General features: G+C 40.5%; 1 protein-coding gene across 2 annotated transcripts in view; it reads left to right on the forward strand.

The window, feature by feature from the left end:
• The window catches only part of LOC138316352 (annulin-like), a 77,435-nt gene that overhangs the window by 31,614 nt on the left and 30,605 nt on the right, over positions 1-15,216 (forward strand). For both annotated transcript variants that reach the window (XM_069258047.1, XM_069258046.1), the window contains 2 exons: positions 13,999-14,277; positions 14,713-14,831. In XM_069258047.1, coding sequence (XP_069114148.1) covers positions 13,999-14,277; positions 14,713-14,831 — 398 coding nt within the window. The remainder of the gene's footprint in view (positions 1-13,998; positions 14,278-14,712; positions 14,832-15,216) is intronic.

Below are 15,216 nucleotides of genomic sequence, written 5' to 3' on the forward strand. Positions count from 1 at the left end.
CTATTAACAAAACCTAAAAAATATCTATAAAGTCCAGTCATAAGGACTGAAAATAAGTATCATTTTAAAATGTCGATGTCAAATGAATAAAGGGTACCCTATGTGTACTAGTTAATAGCTTTAGTTTCAGTTTTTTGATCTATCTATAGGGTAGATTGATACAATGATATATAATAGGGAACTGATACAAGTAGCGGGGCAATCCCCAAACAACTTGTACCTACTTAATGGTGAATGGGTATATAAATCTGAATAGGCTGGTGATTAGAATTTGTCTATAAACTGCATATGTGTTTTATAAAGTCTCTTTTGCAGTTTCCTTGGACCAAATCTATTTTAATAGTTATACTACAGACCTCACTATGGATGTTCACTTAGGACAAACTTGTTGTTGGTCTTCCAGTATTTGTTTAGCTGAGTCTTAAAGCTGTTGATTGACTTGGCGTTGACTACCTCGTTTGGTAATGCATTCCAGTGATTGATGACTCTATTGGAGAAGGCATGTATTCAGTTGTATTCAGCCTGACCTGTCTCTTGAACAGTTTGTGGGTATTTCCTCGAGTATGGTATGGTCGACTACTAAACATTGTGTCCGAGACTATTTTATCATGTTTATTAATAATCTTGTATAGTTGAATCAAATCACAACGTTTTCGTCTATACTCCAGTGTCGGGAGACCCAATGTTCTAAGTCTGTCTTCATAGGACAAGTCTTTGATAGTTTTAATCCTCTTTGTAGCTCTGCGTTGAACGCTTTCGATTTTGATAATATCTTTTTGTAGAAATGGTGACCAGATGGTAGTGGCATATTCTAGGTGCGGTCGTACCAGGGATATGTAAAGAGTTCTGAATATATGTTCAAGTTGGTCCATGTATGTAAATGTCTTAAAAATGACTCCCATGATATGATTACCTTTTTGTGCTGCTATGTTAGCTTGTTCCGAGAAGTTCAGCTTCTCATCTATGGTCACACCTAGATCCTTCTCTGTTGAGACTTTCTGGATAGTTATATTTGAGGATTCGTCCCGGATGTTGTATTGAGACGTTTTTTCCTTGTTTCCAATCTCCATATGTTTACATTTGGTAAGCTTGAGAGTCATCAGCCAGTTCAAGGCATGGCACAACTTCTGGAATATCATTTACGTAGATCAGAAACAGTACTGGTCCCAGAACACTTCCTTGGGGAACTCCACTTGTTACAGGTAGACTCTGGGAACATGTTCCGTTGATAAATACTCGCTGTTCCATGTCCGTAAGAAAGTTTCTGATCCATCGGAGTACTCTCCCTTTAATACCATATTGTTCAAGTTTGTGTGGCAGTAAGCTGTGATATACCTTGTCAAAGGCCTTACTGAAGTCCAGGTATATCACATCGGTATTGTGGCCTTCATCCATTGACATTGTCCAGTCTTCCAGGCATTCCAGTAGTTGGGTGGTGCATGAACGTCCCTGTCTGAATCCGTGTTGCTCTATTGTGAATAGGTTGTTGCTATCCATATGTTTGACAATTTCGTCTCTCACTATTCTTTGTAAAACTTGCTAGGTACTGAGGTAAGGCTGATTGGTCTGTAGTTACTTGGGTCTTTTCTTGAACCTTATTTTTGAATATTGGGCATACATTGACTTATTCCAGGGGTCTGGGAGTGTCCCTTCTTGGACTGATTTGTTGAATATAATAGTTAGAACTCTTTTTATTTCATTCACTGTTTTTGCCAGTAGCTTTGGATGGATATTATCAGGACCTGGTGACTTGTTAGGGTTGATTTTATTGATGGCTTTTTCAACTTGTGTATCAGTTACAGTAATGGTCCCAAGTGGTTCAACATAGTTTGTGGTTGGAAGGTGTGGTCTTTCTGTGATTCTTTCTTCTGCAGTAAACACACTGGCGAAGCATTTATTCATGGTATTGGCTTTTTCTTCGGAGGTCTATGTTAGCTCTCCTGATGGCATTGTAACATTTCCAATCATTGTAGTTGCGTTGGTTTTAGTTCGAACATATTTCCAGAAAAGCTTCGGATTAGTTTTTGTAACAGCAACACACACGAACCAGGTGTAGGTGACGTGCGTTACTGTATCGCAATTTCGCAGTCCTGATCAAGGGGACGCAACTCGCAGAAATGACGTAAGCCAAGGGTCTTGGTGGTGTAGTTTATTCGTTACCAAAACTCTACGTGAGACTGCAAAATACAAACAGACAGTCTTAGCTATCATGATAAAACAATGAACGTATTGTCAAACGTTGTAATAACTCGCCAGTAAACCGACCGCAAATTGCAAATAATTAGAAATGCTAGAAATTACCGAAAACCTATATGTTCCATTATACATACCTCTTTGGGCTTACATACGCGCAATTCGCAATGTTACGTTGGTAAATTTATGCCTCGTAACCAAACAGGCATTCGCAGGTTAACGCAAGTGGAAGATAAATTCTTACAGCCGAGCATATGGCTTCTTCTTCCCTCTGTTCGGAACTTTCTTACCTTTTCGCAACGAGCTCTGACAAGGCAGATAACTCCTGTCCGACTACCGTTACATGGCTCCCTAAAATTATGAGAAATAATTTTCTAATCTTTATGTCAGAAATAATCAACATTTAAATGCAAATAAAACTATACTATCTAATAAGTATATACATATACACGCACATGATCATGTACTTTAAATTCATGGTTCCTCGGTGGGGAATTCCCCGGTTTCATGTAGGAACACTAGTTTGTGTATAGGGCGTTCTAGGAAGTTCATTCGGTCGTCCCTTCGGCCTTGGCTGTCCAACGTTGGATCCCCAACCGCAACCTTAACTTTCCGCACGAATCCGTCCTCTCCACGAAATGTTTCTTCTACCCGGCCCATACGCCAGTTGTTTCTTGCTTGGTTGTCGTCCATGATAAGAACGACATCTCCAATGCGCATATTCCGCTTTGGCGAAATCCATTTGTTCCGAACTTGCAGGTTTTGCAAGAACTCCTTCCTCCAACGATTCAAGAACTCATTGGCTAAGTACTGAACACGGCACCATCTTCTGCGGGAATATAGATCAGTCTTTTGAAACTGTCCTGGTGGCGGTAAAATAACTTTCGATTTCATCGTCAGAAGATGGTTTGGAGTCAGAGGTTCCGCTGAATGTGGGTCGTTCAAGTTCGTGGCTGATAGAGGTCGACTGTTCACGATGGCTGCTGCCTCACACATGAATGTTCGAAGAGTTTCATCATCCAACTGAGATCCAGATTGGAGCATTAATGAAGCAAGCACATTTCTAACCGAGCGTATCTGTCGCTCCCCAACTCCGCCCATATGGCTCGCCGAAGGAACGTTCATTTTGAAGCTGATAAAGTCACATCCTTCTCTCGAAAGAAACTGCTGTAACTGACAATCGTCTAACCCTTCAAGTTCTTCCCTGAGCTCACGCTCAGCGCCGACAAAGTTTGTACCTCTGTCTGATCTCAGTTGTCTTACAGGACCTCAATTTCAATTCCTTACGACCTTCCTTGATATAAAACGGCCCGAAGAAGTCAACTCCGCTGTATGTAAATGGTGGTTCGGGCGACAATCTATCCGTAGGCAGGTCAGCCATCCTTTGTCCTTGAGTGATTCCACGTAACTTTCGGCAGGTCACGCATTTCGATATGTAACTAGACACGGCGGAACTACAGCCGACTATCCAAAATCCGTTCGCTCGAATTTCACCAGTTGTTATGCCTCGACCCTGATGCTCCACACGCTAATGGTAATGACGGATCACAAGCTCGGTGACATGGGATTTCCTTGGAAGTATAATAGGGTGTTTAACGCTCGCATAGAAATCACCGTGTTTAATGCGCCCACCGACTCGTAGAATGCCTTTGTCATCCAGGAAGGGATCTAAACCACACAATGAGGACGAGCTCTTAAGACATACCTTCTGTTTCGAGTCACAACTATGACTTGCCTCTGCAGTATGTAGATTATCGATTTCCTTCTGAAAGTAAGTCCTTTGAACCAGACTTATGATAGCTGTCTCAGCCTCTTGCAACTCCTCTACTGTAGTCATGCGTTTAGAGCGAGGATTTCAACTCCGAAAATCGCACAGACTTCGTCCTTAGACGTCGCTTAAATATCAAGCAAAGAGCAACTGCCTTCTTGGCTCTTTGCCAATCTGAGAACGCATCCAGTCTATCTATAAGAGGTTTCTCCTCAACGGGTGTTGTCGCAGTTTCAAACACTTGTGCCTTCTTTACTTCTGGATCTTTGAATGGCAAGGAAGGTACTGACTGAGTATCACAACTGGCCAGAGGGTCAGTTTCCCATAAAAAGCGCGGTCCACTGAACCAGATAGAATGATTTATCAAATCATCAGCTGTAGCACCACGTGACGCAATGTCCGCTGGGTTGTTCTCTGATGTTACGTATTTCCATTGAGATGGCTCCGTGTGGTCGCTGATTTGCTGTACTCGATTCGCTACAAAGACGTGGAATCTACGAGAGTCGTTCGCAATGTATCCTAAAACAACACTGCTATCCGTCCAGAACCATTTTGTGACGTTACTGTAATCAAGTTCTCTAATCAACATCGAACTCATTCGCACTGATACAAGAGCAGCCACAAGCTCTGACCGTGGAATAGTAATCGGCTTTAATGGGACTACCCTTGCCTTGCCCATAACCAATGCGCAATGAACTCTACCGTCTGTATTGACCATCCGAACGTACTAACACTGACCATATCCTTGAGTACTCGCACCAGAGAAATGATGAAGTTCGACAGACACTGTTTCACCAAAGTCCGATGGCTTCAGACATCTGTTAACCTTTAGATCCTTCAGATTGTTGAGATCAAGTTTCCATCGCAACCATCTCGCACTCAGATCATCGGAAAGCGGACTGTCCCAGTCTGTCTCATCCTTGCACATTTGCTGCAAAATTTGCTTCCCAACTAAGATGAATGGTGCAATGAAGCCAAGAGGATCGTACATTGAGCACAGGGTAGAAAGTACACCTCGACGGGTTAACGGACGGTCGTTTAGGGTGATGCGGAACCGGAATGTATCAGACTCGATGCATCACTGAACTCCAAGAACCCTCTCAACCGGAAGTTGGTCCTGGAGAACGTCAATATCCTTCAGCCCTTGTGCCCTATCTGCAAGAGGAATGTGTTGCAGCACATTCTTTGAGCTTGAGAGAAATTTGTGTAGTCGTAGACCACCACTTCTTAACATTTCCTTGGTATTTTCGATGATGTGCACTGCTTCTTCAATGGTCGGAACAGATTTAACCCCATCATCGACGTAGAAGTCGCGTCTCACAAAGTTAGCTACATCCGTACCAAACTCCGCTTCATGGTCATCTGCGATCCTCTTCAACCCGAAGTTTGCACAACCAGGGGATGATGCTGCTCCAAACAAATGTACGCTCATCCGAAAGTCAACTGGTGGTTCACTGAGATTGCCGTTTTCCCACCACAAGAAACGAAGATAATCGCGGTGCTCGGGATTAACCTTAAATTGGAAAAACATCTGTTCGATGTCGCACATAAAGGCAACTTGTTCCTTCCGAAACCGACAGTGAACCCCTAAAAGCTTATTAGTGAGATCGGGTCCTTGTAGAAGATGCGCATTCAACGATTCACCCTTGTGTTTTGCACTGCAGTCGAAGACGACTCTAAAGATTCTGAGGATGATATATACCATCGTGAGGAATATACCACTGATGACCATCGTCAAGTTCAAGATCCTTATCAGGAACCTTCTCTGCAAAATTGTTCTGAATCAATCTTTCCATGAAGGTAATATAATGCTCCTTGTACTGGGCATTTGCTTCCAAACGTCGCTTTAGGTGCTGGAGCCTGTTGAGCGATTGTGATTTGTTGTTAGGTACATAAGGCATAGCCTCTCTAAATGGTAACGGCATCTCATAGTGTCCATTCTCGTGATGAATGCCTTCTTCCATAGCCACAAGAAAACGACGATCATCGTGCGAATGGGACACCATTTCAGAGTTGTTCTCAATGAAATCACGTTCCATCATTCTGGTAAGTTCAACAGGGTTAATGACTTCCATGATGCTGCTTCTAAATGAAAATACAACATTTTCTGAAGTGCTCTCACTTGATTTGGACAAATCCTTCGGTATCTTGCGTGCAACTCAGCAATGACTTGTACCAACCAAGTCATCCTCGATGGCTTCCACGCAATCTCTGTCCACTATTCCCACGATGCCCCATCCGAGGTCAGTTCTCTGGGCATACGGCCCATCGTTGACTGGCGTAATTACATCGCGAGGAGCTAAAGCCCGAGAACAATTATAGCCAATTAAAAGGCTAATTTCGCAATTACGCAATGGCATAAGTTCCTCTGCAATCGGTTCCAAATGGGGCCACTGTCTAGCCATTTCCGGCGTAGGTATGTGGGATCGATTTGCTGGCATTATATTTCTTCTGAAGGTATCCGGAAGGGAGATTTTTACGGAGCTATTAAAGCCACGAACCGTAAGGCCTTTCACCTTATTGCTATCTATCAAGCGATTTTCTGCGTACATGGTGGAAAGTAGCAACTTAACTTCAGTTCCTGTCAGCTTAAGTGAACGATACGTATCCTCAAGAATGAAGGTTGTATCAGACTGTGTCAAGTAACGCATACACCAGTTTCTTTTCTGCCGGATTGTCACGATGAGAGATGTACACCGGTACTATCATTGAACTTTTACTGCATGTACCGGATCTACTCCTAAAGGTAGAGCTGGAGTGCAATGAGGACTTCTTACACTCGGAGCCATTAGTATCATCCTGGGGTTGCCTTTCCTTGTCAGCAGAGTCAGCTGGCTTCCGCACATCACCATGTAAAGATGAAGGATGGGATTTCGAACACGTTTTACATTGCTTTCTCTGCTTACACTTCTTTGAAATATGTCCAGATCTAAGGCATCCAAAACAGAGACCTTTCTCCTTTGCAAAGACCTTCCTCTTATCCAGAGGTTTAACAAGGAACTGCCTGCAATCATCTAGCTCATGTCCATTTTGGCAAATGACATATTTTACCTTCCTTTGCTTGGGCTCGTTTTCCACACTTGTGGCTGGACTGACATCTACTTCGGTCACAAATGACCGCCCTGTATGATTACGACGAGATTGCTTATTTGTAGAACTTGGCTTTTCTTCGTCACCACGACTATTTTCAGACTTGAACGATTGAATGGAAGTGACTGGATCACATACAATTTTCGCTTCCCTTCCTATAAATTCTACAAAATCTTTGAATGGAGGAAATACCTTAGTTTCTTCCTTCCGTTGAATCACTATCCGCGACCATTTGTTTACAATCCACTCAGGAAGCTTGGCCAACATCTTCCTGTTCTCCCGGTTATCATTGAGGATGTCAAGACTGCCAATGCTTTGCATAGCTGCTAAACACTGCCAAAGAAAGTCTGCATATTTCTGTAAGCTGTTGACATCTCGAGAGTAAATTTTGGGCTATTTATCCAGCTTATCACGAAAGGCGTTAGCAACCACAAATGAATTGCCATATCGTTCAACGAGTAGCTTCTTCGCATCATCATACGCATCGTCGGTAGACAGTAGGAAATAATTTTCCACCACTTCCTTGACCGCTCCTCCAAGGCACTTCTTTAGATAGTGTATCCGTTCTGATGAGGGAATTTGTCTCTGCTCAATAAGAGTCTGAAAGGCAGCCTTCCATCCTGGATACTTCAGCGGACCACCAAGGAAAACTCCTGGTTCAGGGGGTGGAAGACGACTCAGACCAACCTGTTCAGCTAGGGTTTTGGCAAGCTGCAACAGTCCTTGTTCACTGCCTGTGTTTGGAGTATATGTAGTAGGTTGGGAAACAGGTTCAAAATTCACATTTGTGAGAAATGTAGAACTTCTAGTCTGGTTCTGTGTAGAACTAACAATCTGAGGTGCCGATTGCATCATTGAAATACCGTGAGTGGGAACGCTGCTAGCTTGAGTCAAAGAAGAGCACCGTGGTATAAATTCTTTCAAATGAGGGTTAAGCACTGTTGAGCTAGAGGTGCCTAACTGCAATGTACCAACGTCAGAAGTTATACTAGAATATATGGGTCCTGTGATATTACCTGAATTCCCTGATGGTTTGTAGAGTGGTTCATTCAAATAAATTGGTGAGTTCTCAGTATTTGACCATTCCTGCTGGGGTTTCTCATCAGTTTTTGATGGCTGGGCTTCCTGTTTGCACATAATTCTCAGTATACTCACCAGCGCCAAAACTTGGTAGCGATTCGATTCATGACTTTATATCAAGTTCTGCAAAACTATTCTCAAGGTTATCAAAGGTATCCATGACTTCCAATTTTGCCCTAGTCACATCAAGCTCCTTCATTGTTTGTATTTTTTCTAGTTCCGCCTTACTACGTGCCTCTATATCGATATACTTGAGTCTTGCCTTAAGCTCTGCAGCCTTAATCGTTGCGGCAGACTTATTACTGCTGCTTGTAGACCGAGATGATGATAAGCTTCCACGAGACCGGGTCGACCTTGTCTCAGAACGGACTGCCTCCATTTCACGAATATGATTGGCAATATCTCTCATGATATAGTGATGTTCACACTCGATACTTCCGTATTTTTTAAGCAATTCATTTTCTAGAGATTCATAATTGTCAAAATCACCTCTGTCAGCACCTTGAGCAAGTACATGCAACGTCTCCTGATAGATTTCTGAAATCTCACCAATGCGACCATCAAGTTTATCTCTCGCCTTTCTTATCTCATCATCCAGGCTTGTCGAGTCAGATCTAACAACATCCACCCTGTTCGCGCACTTACGCCACATGGACACAGCTTTACGGAAATTTGCTAAATGGCGATTAATCTTCCATTCCATACCATTTTCTGTCAGTTTTTTATTACGCTTGCTTCTGCGCAAAGATTCACTTGAATTGTCATGCAAGTTTATGTTATCAGTCTCGTCATCCTTTAACTGCGACATCTTATTCAGAGTTGAGTTTTGCTCCTGAGCATCAGACATTTTACAAGCTGTATGAACCACATATACAATACAACTATAGAATTTCACTAAATACAGCATATATCCTTAGTAAAGGGAGGTAATACAAAAAATACATGAAATGAAATTCGCACACTTAAGATAAATATGAACTGAACTATATGCATATGACTAGTTTACCATGTGACTACATGTGTAATTACCTGCATGATCCTGGGTAGATTTTCTTACTGGCAAACTAATATACAACCTTTGACAGTGTTCATGCTTCATCAAACAATATCTCAGTCTAATATAAATCATGTGAAATAGAAATTTCCAAAATAAATGTGCATGTATCACATGCATAGGAGCTAAACATTTCAAACATGCAATATAAGTATATCAGTTCTTCAATTATACGGTTTACACAATTGTCTCTATTCCTCCTTAAAGAAATGCAACAGCAGAAATGTTCGAAATCTGGATCAGCATACATTCATATAATACAGTACAATATAGGTATGTACATGTATGTACATTCATGGCCCTGCAGGTAGGGCATTAGAATTGTACCTGCTGCCCCTATTGCATGATCGTAAAAGGCGACTAAATTTAGGATCTTATCTTTTCTGTTCTTCCTAACTGACTTTATCTTTCCTAATGCCTCCCTTGGCACCGCCTCACTTTTGGCCTTGAGTTGAGCGTTCGTCCCTGTGAGGAAGGCTCTGGGTTCTGTCCCCTGGCCGAGACACACCAAAGTCTATAAAAGTGGTAGTTTCTGCTCCTGCTTAGCGCTCAGCATACATGGAGTGGGACGACTGGTTCGCCCGTTGTCAGTATAATGTGACCGGGTGGGGTGTGTTGCTTGGTGTCTTCGGCGGCACGCTTCAGTGATATAGCACTATAAAAAGGGCAACAGTTCCACTATACAAGAAGACACAACATGAATATACCGCAGCCTCCCAAAACACGCACCTCGCACAAAATACATACAACACGCCGCATACATGGGAGGCCGTCCTTACATGACCATAGCTGTTAATAGGACGTTAATTAATCGAACGAACAAAAGTATGTACATTCAGCAAAGCGTCCAATTTTCACTGTGTTTCCTGTAAATAAATCTTTCAATAAACTAAGACAGTGCATATTCCAGATTGGAAACAGCATAAATTCTTTATCAGATATCAGCAATGCGTCCAATCTGTGTGACACATACACAGAAGTACAAATTCAGGTATCAAACACACATGGAACACAACGCAAATGTTCAATCCATATGACACGTGATAAACATCAATGTAAAGCGCATAAGTTCAAGATCACAATTTAAAATACTTTGCAAAGAAATAGTCAAGAATGGACTTCATCAACATATAAATGTTTGTATCTTGAAATGGATGATTAAAGCATGGTTCATTATATAAGTTGTCTTCAAATTGGTGTATTGAAATTAATGAAGTTGTTAAGAGTTCCCGTGACAATCACTCAGCAGTAATATTAGCCTGTACATAATCGGAGAATGTTTGCATTCTATAGTACGTATTACACTAATACAGGTTAATCATGATAATCACGCTGATGATTGAATATGTTACTCATACTTAGAATATATCACAACTTCAATGTTTTCTAATTTAATGAGCAAGCCAGACTTGGTTTTAAATAACAGCATGGGCACTGTGTATCCTACACATGCAGCAACTCCTCGATGGTTTCTTCATAAACCGTAGAGTCTCACTGTAACAGCAAACACACACGAACCAGGTGTAGGTGACGTGCGTTACTGTATCGCAATTTCGCAGCCCTGATCAAGGGGACGCAACTCGCAGAAATGACGTAAGCCAAGGGTCTTGGTGGTGTACCGAAGAGTTTATTCGTTATCAAAACTCTACGTGAGACTGCAAAATACAAACAGACAGTCTTAGCTATCATGATAAAACAATGAACGTATTGTCAAACGTTGTAATAACTCGCCAGTAAACCGACCGCAAATTGCAAATAATTAGAAATGCTAGAAATTACCGAAAACCTATATGTTCCATTATACATACCTCTTTGGGCTTACATGCGCGCAATTCGCAATGTTCCGTAAGTAAATTTATGCCTCGTAACCAAACAGGCATTCGCAGGTTAACGCAAGTGGAAGATAAATTCTTACAGCCGAGCACATGGCTTCTTCTTCCCTCTGTTCGGAATTTTCTTACCTTTTTCCGCAACGAGCTCTGACAAGGGAGATAACTCCTGTCCGACTACCGTTACAGTTTTTATTTTGTCAGCTAGGTCTTTTTCGTAGTGGTATTTGGAATGCCTCAGAGTCTGTGTAGCTCGGTTCCTAGCCATTTTATATTCAGCAAAATTGTGAGCGGATTTACAATATAGGTATTTGGACCAGCATTTCCGTTTTGGATCCTTAGCTGTTTTGGATATGTATGGTTTTGAATTTCTTTGGCTATAAATTTGATGTAGTGAAATGTTCTCCCTAATTTCCTTATCGAGTTGCTGACTAAGGACTTCCCAGGCTTCCGATACATTAGAACAGTTCTCAATGTCTTGTAGTTGGATGATTGTAAGATTGTGTCTAATAGTTTCATAGTCTCCTCTATGGAAGTTGTATCTTGGTATAGTGTTGTCTCCTGGGTTGCTATCAACGTACACGATTAGGTCAAATGCTAGTACTAGGTGGTCACTGGAACCTAGACTTGGATTATACTCAAGATTTTCTACCATTCCTTCCTCATTTGTGATGATCAGGTCCAGGATATTACTTACTTACCCTTCTCTGTATCTAGTCGGATCCTTTACGTGTTGAAACAAAGAATGAACAACAAAAAATCGTAATTTGTGATCAATGTATTATTATCATTTTTTTCACTTTTCTTCATGTTAAAACCACAGCTATATGTACATTACATTTACAAAAGTTTTTTTTTTCTATTAGGAAATACTAAATCATACATCATCAGATATTTGCTAAGATACATGTACATGCAGGTGGTTGAAATAACAGTGTTTTCTGCTTTGTGCTAACGTGCAAATTCTCTGATCTTGCGATTCTCACCACCGGCGACAATTTTTTTAATATATATATCATATGCATGCAAATATGCCTATTCAAACTATTCACAAAATCTGGTGAGGGCTACATGTACATGTAGCTATGATTACAAAATATATAATTATATATCGGAGTATTTATATCGGATACACGGTCAGTATCTTACAGTAGGCCAAGGACCTATCCTAGAAAAGGCCTACATGTACAAGTTTTATTTTGGTGTCGACACGGAAAGACGAGATGACTCAGCATCGATATTGATTACGGAAAGACGAGATGACTCAGCATCGATATTGATTACAGTAAATAAACATGTCTAACGTTGAAAATATGGGTTTGTATATTCATTATTTAAATAAACTATTCTGGACATTAAAACAAATCATGTATTTCATCTGGGCAAATAGTAATTTGAAATTTGGATACATAAATGTAGGGCCGTTTTATTTGGGTTCTTCCCTAGATATAGCTCCTTACATTTATCAGAATGAAATTTTAAAAGCCATCGATCAGACCATTTTTGGAGTTGATTAGGATCCTCCTGTAGATTTGTGCTTTCGTTATAATTTAAAGTATCTTCTGCAAACAAGTAAGTGGCTGATTTGATAGTTTCTGGAAGGTCATTAATACAGATTACAAACAGAATCGGCCCTAAAACGCTTCCCTGGGGGATACCATTTGTCACCTCCATCCATTTTGATAGTTCTCCGTTTACCGATACTTGCTGTTTCCGTTTAAAAACTTTCTATCCATTTCTATCCATTTGATGATTTGAGGTGATAATCCGTAAGGTTTTAATTTGCCGATGAGCCCTAGCTGTGGGACTGTGTCAAAGGCATGAAGTATAAATATATTGTTTGGATTGATCTTCCCTTGATGAATCCATATTGCTGTTTACTAAGAAGATTTAGGATTTTTCTTGTCTCCTTTTTTGTGGATCGCAGTTATCTGACTTTCCTTCCAAGTATTGGGGAGTTCTCCTGTATTCAGTTACCAGTTAAATATTTCACTCAAAGAAGTCTTTATTATGTCCGCTGTTTCTTTTAATATTTCGGGAGAATATTATCTGCTCCTGGTGATTTGGTTGGATTTAATGTCTTCAAAATATTTAATACTTCCAGTTCTGATATATCAGTGTTAAAAATGGATTTTCTATGCTAAGGTTTTTCAATACGGGAATATCATCTTGTGGTTCTACGGTGAAAACACTTGAAAAATAGTCCGCTAATGCGTTTGCTTTATCTTGATCAGAGTGGGCGATGGTCAGTTCGTTTGCACATTTAATGTACAGTGCGAAGCTAGAAGGCGACCGTATCACTATGTACAATTAAAACCTGCTACACCTTCTATAGTATGACACTGGCCATGTATTATACTTTTCATCATCATAAAACATATTTTACCTGAAGAATGCCAACACAGTTGCAAGCATCTGTAGTAGGCAAGTTGTATCGACGCATCTGCTGAAATTCTTAAAAAAAACCAAATGTTTTCCGACAGTGTCGAATACAGCAAAAACATATATATGGAAGGCGTATTCCGCCAATACCAATTTAGTTCTGGTTTCAGCATAAAGTGCAATGACAGGAAAGGTTATGATCCTATTTATTTGCCGATACATTGAATGGAGTTGAATGGGTAAGTATGTCTGCTGCAGCAATTTGTAATTGTACATAGTGATACTGTCGTAGGTTCGTGCCAGACTGCAGTTACACTACTCTCAACCTGTTACACTACCGATATCTGTTCAACCAATCCTGTCTTAACCACTGTTAACATACGTTTTATATCGAGCCTCTTCATGTCCAGATTTAAGATTTGTAGAAGTACGGTTCAATTGGTGAATTGGAGTCCAATATCACGGAAAAAACCAGGTTAGGGCTTGTTTTATTGAAATAGTTTTGATTCACTTACGACATTTGGAAAAGTGATATCACAATATATCACCACGATCTGATCAATATACTTTTAATTGAAGGAAAATGCTCACTGAATGTTTAGGTGCAGCGATTACTAGAACCAATCACGTGACTGTTCCATTGGATGAGGACATCCAGGATGCAGATTCCAAAATTAGGCACAACTGGCATGCGCAGTTGGTTTCTATGGACAAGGAAAAGAACATAATTGATGTAGAGATCACTATAGCTCCTGACGTCATCATTGGACAATGGTTATTGTCTATTGAATCGTTTACCAAACACAAGGGAGAAGAAACTGGCTCTCTTCTTTACACATCCGACCAGGACATACTCGTCCTCCTGAATCCTTGGTGTCCAGGTAAGATTTATAAACTCTGACCAGGATTCATCCATAATCCCCCAACATCTAGTGTCTAGGAAGATCTGTAACCTCTGACCAGGATACATCCATAATCCCCCAACACCTAGTGTCTAGGTAAGATCAGTAACCTCTGACCAAGATACATCCATAATCCCCAACACCTAGTGTCTAGGTAAGATCTGTAACCTCTGACCAGGATACATCCATAATCCCCCAACACCTAGTGTCTAGGTAAGATCTTGAACCTCTGACCAGGATACATCCCCTAATACCTAAGGTCCAGTTAAGATGTGTATACTTCAATATGAAAATTGTACTTAATTTTAACTAAACTGCAGGTATTAAAACCATCTCAAAATCACTACATTTGTAAATGTACCTGGTATATGTTTAATCAGCGTTGTATAAATACAAATGTATCTTTTTCATTAGATGACAAATGCTACTATCCAACAACTAAGCAGTTGGATGAGTACGTGTTGAACCCGATAGGAGCTGTATATCAAGGAAACTACAAACAAATATGCGCAAAGCGTTGGAGATTTGGACAGGTAATCACTGCCATAATGCCACCTCTATTGGGTTTTCAATTGTAAGGCCTTATACAGGATGTTATCAGTGTTAATAGTATTTTGGAAATAGAATTCAAAATGTTTCACTCTGGTCTTTTCTTCATTCAATTCTGGACAAGTAATATTTATTTCTACTCTGGTCCAGTAATCCTTACTTTTACTCTGGTACTATATATGTGAGAAGGTACACTGTAATATATATATGAGAGGGTACAATGTACTATATATGTGAGAGGGTACACTATACTATATATGTGAGAGGGGACATTGCACTACTATTTATATGAGAGGGTACACTATACTATATATGTGAGAGGGTACACTGTACTATAAATGTGAGAGGGCACACTGTACTATATATGTG

The sequence above is a fragment of the Argopecten irradians genome, chromosome 2 (assembly GCF_041381155.1).
Source record: "Argopecten irradians isolate NY chromosome 2, Ai_NY, whole genome shotgun sequence".
NCBI classification, from domain to species: Eukaryota; Metazoa; Mollusca; class Bivalvia; order Pectinida; family Pectinidae; genus Argopecten; species Argopecten irradians.